Genomic DNA, 10,736 nt, shown 5'->3' on the forward strand with positions numbered 1-10,736 from the left:
AGAGTCTTATTGTCCGATAATACTCCTTTCCCAGGTACTTACTGCTCAAACCGGGGAAACCAGCCAACAAAGGAGAGTCTTATTGTCCGATAATACTCCTTTCCCAGGTAGTTACTGCTCAAACCGGGGAAACCAGCCAACAAAGGAGAGTCTTATTGTCCGATAATACTCCTTTCCCAGGTACTTACTGCTCAAACCGGGGAAACCAGCCAACAAAGGAGAGTCTTATTGTCCGATAATACTCCTTTCCCAGGTAGCGAAGACACTAGAGGCCTTGCTACTCCCGTATTTTGGGAATCACCTGACCCCAGCGAAGCATCAGCATGATATGGAATTGATGACTTGTGCTCGAAAGTAAACGAGTATCTCTCAGAGCTTTCTCACCTCTTCACTGCTAGGAGCCTAACCCTCTCCCCTAGAAAATCCTCACCGACCTTGTTTACCACCTGGACGAAGGAGGTCAGACTACCGCTGGTGGCGCAAGCCTCCCACACCAGTTCCGACGGTGAATAATCCTAAAATACTCGGAGTAACTTTCGACAGTCTGCTTTCCTTCTCTGCACGCACAACCGCTATTGTCAATGAAGTACAGAGTCGCAACAAGGTCCTCAAGTCGCTAGCCGGCAGTACCTGGGGCAAAAACCANGGCGAAGACACTAGAGGCCTTGCTACTCCCGTATTTTGGGAATCACCTGACCCCAGCGAAGCATCAGCATGATTGGGAATTGATGACTTGTGCTCGAAAGTAAACGAGTATCTCTCAGAGCTTTCTCACCTCTTCACTGCTAGGAGCCTAACCCTCTCCCCTAGAAAATCCTCACCGACCTTGTTTACCACCTGGACGAAGGAGGTCAGACTACCGCTGGTGGCGCAAGCCTCCCACACCAGTTCCGACGGTGAATAATCCAAAAATACTCGGAGTAACTTTCGACAGTCTGCTTTCCTTCTCTGCACACACAACCGCTATTGTCAATAAAGTACAGAGCCGCAACAANGGAGTAACTTTCGACAGTCTGCTTTCCTTCTCTGCACGCACAACCGCTATTGTCAATAAAGTACAGAGCCGCAACAAGGTCCTCAAGTCGCTAGCCGGCAGTACCTGGGGCAAAAACCAAGAAAAGTTGCTGGCAACATACAAGGCGATTGGCTGGCCGGTTCTAAATTACGCAGCACCAGTGTGGTCGCCGGGGACCAGTAGGACACAGTGGATGAAGCTTAGGGTGGCCAGATGCACCGATTTAATCAGTACATGTGCTGATTTTTTTCTATTGTACTGATTTTTAGGAACGCGAAATCAGTACGCAAAATCTACTGATTTTTTGAGTTTGTACTGATTTTGNGAATAAAAGTGGCTGGCAACATACAAGGCGATTGGCTGGCCGGTTCTAAATTACGCAGCACCAGTGTGGTCGCCGGGGACCAGTAGGACACAGTGGATGAAGCTTAGGGTGGCCAGATGCGCTGATTTAATCAGTACATGTGCTGATTTTTTTCTATTGTACTGATTTTTAGGAACGCGAAATCAGTACGCAAAATCTACTGATTTTTTGAGTTTGTACTGATTTTGTACTGATTTTTACATTTAATAAATACTTTTGTAAATTGAATTTAAACTCGTTTCCTAGGATTTCGCAAAATAAGAAACTGTTTGGATTCAACCCAACCCAACTTCACGATTTGCAGGTTTTACAGGATTTACAGCAAAAGCTGGTTTCGCCATTAATAAATCTTATGAAAGGTGGTGGTGAGTTTATCATATATTAAGTACACTGAGAAGATGACAATAAGAGATAATCTTTTGATTATAATTAAACATCCACTGAGAAATCGGCTGTCAGTATTTCACTTAAGACGACTACTGCTACGGTGCAATGTGCAATGGTGCAATTTTCTAGAATTAACTATATTTTTATAAAAAATTTAAATTAAGTAAGGAAAGGAAAAATTTTCACAACCTGTCAATACATTTTACTACTATTTTCATGAGCACAACTGTACATACATACGTAATAACTTTGATTTGTTTTAAAGTAACGAATTTTTATATTAATAATACTAAATGTATTTAAAAGTCTATTAGTTATTTTTTGTTAAATTAATGCGCTGTTATTTGGCTGTTATATTGTTTATAATAAAAAATATGCTTAAAAATGAGCTGATTTTTATGGCTTTGTACTGATTTTTGATCCCAACTGTACTGATTATGTCACTATAATATCTGGCCACCCTAATGAAGCTACAGACAGCACAGAACACAGCACTTCGCACTGCGACCGGATGTCTTCTGATGTCGCCAGAACACCACCTACATGACGTGGCGAAAATGATCCCCATAAAGGAGCACAAGACAATGCTCCGCAAGCAATTCTTAGTAGGGAGCCACAGATGTGTAGGCACCCGAACAGACACCTGCTTGCAGAAGAGCCCTCGCATTAGGGAATGATGCGTCCATCTTCAATTCGTGTATTTTGTTTAAGAGTTTGTACGGAAGAAGAAACTAAGTACCTAGATTTTCTTCGTAAATAGTTTTTAAATATCTTAATTCTTTGGCCAAATTAGAACCAATATTTTAAGCTACAATTCTGCATTCTTCCAGAATCTCAATGACCACTGATTTCCCAAAACTTTGATCAAGTTCAGCTATTTTTCTTTTGTTTATTTAATATTTAACATTTTTTCATAAAAATTTAGGGCGTATATACCAAACACCATTTAAATGCACATATCAAACTTTGTGCAAAAGTTATAAAAAAATTTGCAGTTTAATCTAAATTTTCCACCCTTTTTGAGTATTTATTTATTTGGTCTACAGAAAAGTGTTTTCTTACAGACAAGTGAGAATAAAACATTTAGATATTTAAATATGTGTGATATATTACAGAGTAGACTAATTATACATATTAATTTTTAATAATAATAATAAAATAAAAAATAGCAGGATTGATAGCTGGCGAGGCCTAGTCTCAAGTCTACTTTTGTGTGCAGCGGGCGGAAAGCTCTAGTTTCCACTCCGCGCTATGGACAAGCTGTTGACGATGGTCGAAAAAGCCAAGTTTCCGATCCATGCTCCCGAAGTCATTACTATGTATGTGTGGCAGGTGGAAAGCTTTAGTTTCCACTCCGCGCTGTGGACAAGCTGTTGATCACGGTCGGAAAGAACGAGTTTCCGATCCATGCTCGAATTGTCTTACGCGGTCGCGAAAATATACGAAGCCGATTACAATTGTACCAAGCAGTCAAAAAACGTACCAGTATTTAAAGTAGTTTCATGTACACTAACAATACAGTGCAAAATCCTTATATATTCTGAAAAAAAATAGTATCAAATGTTAGGTACTCTAGCAAAAGTCGCTATAATACTTACTGTATGTATATATACCCTTTCAAAAGTCGCTATAATATTTATTGTACGTATTTATACTAGTTCAAAAGTCTGCATCTTCTGATGAACTTAGAAAACTGCGAAAAAAAACGTGGTAGTTTCAGTGCCTAGTGGAAGACGTCTTAAAAAAGAAGCAGACCAACCTTCATGGAAGACAGAACGCGAAAAGCTTAAAAAAGCTGGCTATATAAAACTTATTGTTTCAAAACTCGCTATATTTAATTTCTATATATAAAATTTGCAAAAACTACCACACTGCGATTTTGATTTTTAATGTTATTAGGCTCTTATTTATCCAAGTTTTCGGATAATAAAAAATAAATATGCAATTTGGATGTTACTTGTTTTTGTAGACGTTTTTTTTTAAATTTATGGCTTACTATTATAAAATCACATAACGCTGTTTGATCTCAAGTAAGGTTTTCTTAATGATAAAAAGTGAGTCGGAGGTGTCAAAATAATCGTAATGCTTATTAAAGTCCTGGCATAGGCAACGAAAAGCATCATGAATTTCAATATTTGTTCTACAAATAGTTAGCTTAATGGGCTTGTAATGTCTAGAAGGAATAAAAAACGTGATCTGGTTCAGTAGAAAGGGACTATTGACCAACCCGTTCAAGATCTTAATCATGAACAAGTCCCCCGAGCATCTCACTACGGCTGTGAAGCGTTGGCAAATTTATGAGTTTCAAGCGCCTTTGTACGGTGGGAGTTTTAATGTCGAATCCCAAGGCAAATTGATTAATGCGAATAATAAGAATTGTTTCTGTACCGACTCGAGTCTGTTAGAATGCGTTTGATATCTAGGGTTACGTACGACGAACCCGTATTCTTAAGATCGGTCTGACTAGGAAGGTGAAAAGAGCTTTCGTGACATAAGGATCTCATAATTATTTAGCCCAAAGTTTGATGAAAGCCAAGGCGCCCTTGGCTCTATTAACACAAGAGTTTACATGGGACTTGAATTCAAGCTTAGGGTCCATGGCCTTGATCGATGAAATTAGTTACCTGAATGTTATGTTCACAAATGCGGTAGCTATATGATTGAAAGGGTCTTCTAGAGAAACACATAAATTTACACTTTTTCAAGTTAAGTGACATAGAATTTACTTTGCACCGCAGTTTTATAGTCCATTAAATTTTAATAATAAAAAAGTGCAAGTTTTAAGTTGCGTTCTTTTTGCTCTTTTTTCTGACTGTATTACGCATTTTTTTTCAATAAAAAATTTTCGAATATCCTCTGTATGGAAGAAACTGCGTGAAAAAACTGCCAAAAATTGACGCGATTTTTAACTTCAAAATTGCATCTACTTACATACTTTGAACTTTTGTGGAAAACCTGATTAAAAAGTTGCAAACTTATGCTTATTAAATTTTTCAGAATTTTGGACAAAGTTGAGAGGTTTTATTTTTAAGTTTTTTTTTCGTAGTATGATCTATATTTTTATAAAAAATTGGTGGAAAAAATTAAAATAACAAAATTTGCATTTACAACTGGTGATAAATTCCCTTTGTCTTTTTCTCCGCTTATATGTGAGGACAGTGTCCGGTAGATAAAAAAAAAATATAAAAAAACAAATAAAATAAAAAAACAAATAAAATAAAAAAAACAAATAAAATTAAAAAACAAATAAAATAAAAAAACAAATAAAATTAAAATAAAATAATAATAAATAATAAAATTAAATAAAATAAAATAAAATAAAAACAAATTAAATAAAAAACATATAAAAAAAATAAAAAGCAAATAAAATAAATAAAAAAAAATTTAAAAAAAAAAAAAAAAATATAAAATTAAATAAAAAATAAAAAGCAAATAAAACAAAAAACAAATAAAATAAAAAACAAATAAAATAAAAAAAAAATAAAAAATAAAAAAACAAAAAATAATTTTTATTGAGCTCGAGGACGTTTTTAAATGAAAAACTTTTGTGGACAAGCAACAATAATTTTTATTTTATTTTATTTAATGGTAGGAGTGATAGCTATTTCGGAAATCACCACATTTCCTCATCAAACTTCTTTCAGAAGGATTCGAATCGACGATCCCACTGAATGTGTTGGCTTAACAAAACAAAATGAAAAAAGTGGAAAAAAGCAACAATAATTCACAAAGAGAACTTAGCACAGTGCGTAGTAACGTAGTGCGTAAATAAACCTAAACCCAATTGGACCCACAGAACTTTGATAAATGAAGGAAGCGAACCCAAGAGTTCTAATAAATACAAGGATTTCACTTAGATCGTTAATATAATAGCGTAAATAATGTATGTATGTATTTTTTAAATAATCGTATACATGAATTAAGACGAGTCAAAAGATAACAAAAAAAAACGAATTCTGCGCAAATTACTTAAACGCGACAAGCCTGTAGCTGCAAAAGTAAATTCTTGATTTCCTTTATATCATTGCATTTATCGCTTGCGCCAGCAACAACCTTCGACATGACCTTACGGCGCAAAGCGATAGCCTCTACGCGTTTAGAAAGCTGCAATTCCAAAAAATAGGAATTAAAATCAAATAAGAAATTAGACAGAGCATAGTAAGTTCTTCAACTCACCTGATAAGCGCGCTTTATAATCGGTTGCGGCATACCAGCCAGCTTAGCTGCATTGAAACCATATGATTTGGGGCAAGCCCCAGCAGTATACTTATATAGGAAGGTAACCGTTTCTTGAGTTGGATCTTCGTTATCCTCATTTTCAACCATACAAGCCTGAAGGCAAGTAAAATAATGTTACAGAAGCTGTATAGCTATTAGTATACAGTATAGCTTACCATATGACCCAATGTGATGCGCGCATCTTTGTGGAAATACTCGATGAGATTGTGATAGTGCGTGGAGAAAAGCGTACGACATTTCAAATCAGCTAAATAGTTGACCACTGAGGCTGCTATGGCAGTGCCATCGTAAGTAGCAGTACCACGACCTGTTTCCATTGATTTTTTCTTTTACTTTCAAAGTTAATATCAATATAATATGCCACACAGCTTACCTAGTTCATCAAGCAACACTAGACTGTTAACGGTAGCATGCTTCAAAATAAGTGATGTTTCATTCAACTCTACCAAGAATGTGCTCTGCCCTGCCATAATGTCATCCTGTGCACCCAAACGCGTAAATATACGATCGACCAGCGTGATGCGGCAACGTTGGGCCGGTACATGCGCCCCCTTCATAATAAAATTAGCATTTTTAATAAATTATTTAACTCAAAATTTTACTTTTAACATACAATTTGTGCCATCACCACCAGCAAACCAACTTGCCGCATTAGCGTACTCTTACCACCCATGTTGGGGCCCGTAAGTATAGAAAGCGGAGCTGGCGTTTCGTCCGTGCCCAGAGTGAGCCCATTTGGTATGAATGTATCAGCAGGCGCACATGGATGATAGCCCTCTGCAATGTCGATAAATGGATGCTGCTCGGCAGTTTGCTCCTGCAATTCTGGCACACAAATTACTTGCTGAGCGCGTGCATACTCTGCCAATGAGCCTAAGACATCCAGATTGGCTACACAATCAACACATTGCTTCCAGAGTTCATAATGTTTGGAGAATTTCTCAAATATTCGTCTGGCTAAATCTTTTAGAATGGCATCACGTTCGACTTCAGCGTGTTGCATTTGCTTGACGAGTGTCTGCAGATTGAGGTGATCGGTAATTTTAGATACTAGTAAATGGTTTGGTAACTTACGCGTGTTTCATTTGTCGAGAAGCGTCGCACTGGTTTATTACCTTTCCGTTGACCCTCCAATTGGTAGGCTTTGCCTGCCTTCCTAGCCGCATTTTCAGGAACCTCCAGCTGGAAGCGATTTTTCTCGCCACCAGGTGTTAGACGACAACCGAAAAATTTTTCTTGCTCAATTAGATAATCTTTGAATGTGGCATTTATGCTTTTGATTTTCTCTAATACTTCATCGTAATCTGCATCCACACCCTGTTCCGGCGCAATTACACCAGTCTTGGAGCCTCCTCATGATCGAAAGCGTTCTGTAATGAAGTATTTTGAAAGCGAATTTAAATTGATACCCGCTAAACAATTAAAAATGAGTGGCCACACTACGAAAGTGAAGCTTTTAACGATTAATTCCTTCTTCGTTTCATTGATCTGAAATTAGAAAATTGGCTACTGATTTTATTGAATGATTCTTAATATTAAACCGTTGCGGGAGATATATACTTCCGTTGCATATCCAAGTTTCAAATTTTTTCATTACGAATTTTGAATTCCCTACCGCCGATACGTACTTTGAAAAATTCCAATTGCTTTGCCATATCTGGGAAGCATCCTGTTGGCTTTAGTTGGGTCAAACGCTTCATGAGTGGTGATTCAAAACCGCTTAAAAGGGTTGGTACGTCCATCAGCGCCGTAAATCCCTTCAATATGCCAATGAAGTTCTGTATTTTCTTTTTATTATACAACTTCTCCTCAAATAGTATGGCTCGTCCATCGGGATGATCTTGTGAGATACGCTTATTGCCGAACAAATGTATCTGTGCTAAATGACGCTCAAAATCTGGCATTGGCGCCAATAAAGCGCGCAACTCCTGCAATTCCACAGAATGCTCGACCAATTCGGTTATAGTTTGCTGACGGGCCACAATTACATTCAGCTCGCAGCTGGGCGAGCAGATCCAATGATGTAGCAAACGTTTACCGAATTTTGTGCAACAATTATCCAGCGTAGCTTGTAGTGAGTACTCTTCCCCAGTGATACGCAGATTAGCCAGTGTTGTCGCATCGATAACCATATGGCGACGGCGAACAGATTGTTGCTGGCCCGACTGCGGCTTTGCCATACGTACCGATTCATTTAACATATCCGGCGGCGTATAGAGGTGGTAGCGGGCCATAGGCAGTACTTTTTCTTCGAGTTGACAACGCTGTAAGTACATAATGCATTGACCAAGCGCCTTCAATGCAAACTTACAATCATCTCGTGGTGTTAATCCCAAATGGTCAGATTCAGATTGCATTGTGCGCAGTGCTAATGGCCAATTATCGCCATTCGTAGTATCGTCCGATATTTTTGCATAATAATTCTCAGCGAGATGTTTCAGTGTCTTCTCAGCACTGCACACTTTCGAACCATTGGCCGGCAAAGGATCTTTGAGTATGCCGGAAAGCATAGTACGCAAAATCTCCTGCGTGCGTTCAGAAAGTGAACTACGTTCATAGAGTAGCTAAAAGAAAAGACCACAGTAGTAGCTATGAAATTAAACTGATTATTAGTTTTTCCCTTAGCGTACCAAAACTGGCATATGATGCGAAAGCAAAGTTAACAAGCGCGAACCATTTTTGTCATCCTCGAACTCGCCAATATAAAAATCACCGATAGAAGTGTCGACATAGCAAACACCATATTTACTGCTGCTCGTTTCATTCTTTAATTAAATAGTCAATTAAAAATTACGGTGAGGAAATTTTGACCACTTGATTACCTTTTCAACCACAGCCAGCATGTAATTTGGTTGGTAATGTGGCGTTATCTGACATTGTGTGCCAAATACTTGCGTGCCGCGATTGGATATCTGACAAATCTCGCGCCGCACAACCTTATCGAACTTTGTAGGCTTGATTTTTTTACAGCGCTCGCTCAACATTTCGGTGGTTTCAGTTTGTTCAACTCGCGCCACCTATAAAATGAAAACCATTTTATTTCAACAATATAAAGTAGGTAGCCTCAAATAATATACCTTGTAGCCGCGATCAACCAGTACGCTAGACATTTTGTCGAAGCTCACTTCAGGCGAACCGGCATGCGCAAATTCGCCGCGCATGTAAACAAACCCCAGCTCCTGTACGCCGATTTCTGCATCCATGTGGTATAATTCATAAAATTTACCTACTTTAAAGAAAAGCACGCAATCAAAGTTGTCCGATTTTAACACCCACCATTGGCGTACACCCTAGCAATAAATAAATCAAAGCAGAAACATGATTAAATCCATTCAAAAAATATATTTTTCATCATCCTACCGGCGATAGCGAATTCAAGTACTTTTCGGGTACATGCAATGTTGTAGGGTCATAGTCTGCATGATCCGGGCGCCTGCCCTGCTTATCTTTTATCTTATCGGGCTGTAAAAAGTCCAGCTTCTGATGTGGCCATACCACTGGTTCGTCCAATGTGGACGTGGTGCATACAATCTTCTCATATTTAGCATCATTTTTCGCAGCCGTTTTTGCGTCTGTTATAGTAGCCGAGGCTTGCAATGAAGCTAGCTTTTCCATAAAACTACCTTTTTCCAGTTTAGGCTTCTTTTGCTTCGGTTCATCACTTTTCTAGTTGAAATACCAATTATTACAGCAGTTGTTCGCACTAAGCTTATTATGTTTAGTACTTACTTTGGCAAACGATTCTTCTGCAACCGACTCTACCTGATTGTCATTGCCCTCTCCATTGTCCTCATCACTTGGGTTATAGTCATCTTCACCATTATGCGTCCTGCTTGTTTTTCCTTTTGACTTAACCTCCTCTTCATCATCGGAATCTATTATTCGTTGCCTCTTCTTGTGCGGCCGTTTAATGGTAATATCCTCATCCTCTTTGTCCTCATCAACCTCCATTTGCGTCTGCTTGAGTTCTTTTTCTAGTTTTCGTTTAGCTGAAGGTTCTTCATCATCTATTCTGTGCCCATTCCCCAAGTTCTCCTTTTCCACATCCTTTTCGAACTTCTTGGTTTCTTCCACACTGGGTGTCCTGGGAATTTTCTTCTTTTCTGCTGTGGCCGGCGATCGTGCAAAATATTTGAACAGCGTATTACTGGGCGTACCGCTACCACTTGAACCTGCACTGCCACTTTTATTTAACTTCTTCGACGACATTCTCGCTAAAATTTTATTGGATCAATGCACACTAATCTGTAAAGATTTTTTCATGCAAAAACTGACGCCAAGTCTTTTGTTTTATTCTACTTTTATTGAAGCAAAGCGCCCGCGCAATTCGATGACATTTGAAATTTTAGCACAACAGTGATGCCTCAATAACAGCTACTATGCCCAAAAAAAATAATTAAGAGGCTATGAGCAGTCGCAAAATGGCTCCTCGGCAACGAGGATCGAGTAATCGCAATTTGCATAAGAAAATAATATCGTTTGGGATTAAACACAAAACTCAGATTGAAAGAATTATAAAAGATGATGTCGTTTCATTAAGGGTATTCATCAAACCTTATAAATGCATTAGGAGCGTTCCTTATCTCCCAGAAATAAACAGAAAAAGTCCGAAGTAGTCAGATTTAGTCCAAAAAGCGTTCCTTAACTCGGAAANATGGCTCCTCGGCCATGAGGATCAAGTTATCGCAATTTGCATAAGAAAATAATATCGTTTGGGATTAAACACAAAAC

The 10,736-nt window shown here is 38.2% G+C and overlaps 1 protein-coding gene across 1 annotated transcript; it reads right to left on the reverse strand.

The window, feature by feature from the left end:
* Positions 1-5,636: 5,636 nt before the first annotated feature.
* LOC108376499 (probable DNA mismatch repair protein Msh6) lies at positions 5,637-10,372 on the reverse strand. The gene is given in 13 exon segments (XM_017632725.1): positions 5,637-5,870; positions 5,943-6,098; positions 6,161-6,312; positions 6,379-6,556; positions 6,619-7,023; positions 7,080-7,351; positions 7,354-7,375; positions 7,634-8,569; positions 8,636-8,770; positions 8,828-9,022; positions 9,083-9,295; positions 9,366-9,671; positions 9,735-10,372. Coding segments are annotated over 13 exon segments (3,585 nt in total). The 5' UTR covers positions 10,215-10,372; the 3' UTR covers positions 5,637-5,735.
* Positions 10,373-10,736: the final 364 nt, after the last annotated feature.

This window comes from Rhagoletis zephyria, unplaced genomic scaffold, assembly GCF_001687245.7.
Source record: "Rhagoletis zephyria isolate East Lansing unplaced genomic scaffold, Rhagoletis_zephyria_1.1 Rzeph_scaffold_10549, whole genome shotgun sequence".
Taxonomy (NCBI): Eukaryota; Metazoa; Arthropoda; class Insecta; order Diptera; family Tephritidae; genus Rhagoletis; species Rhagoletis zephyria.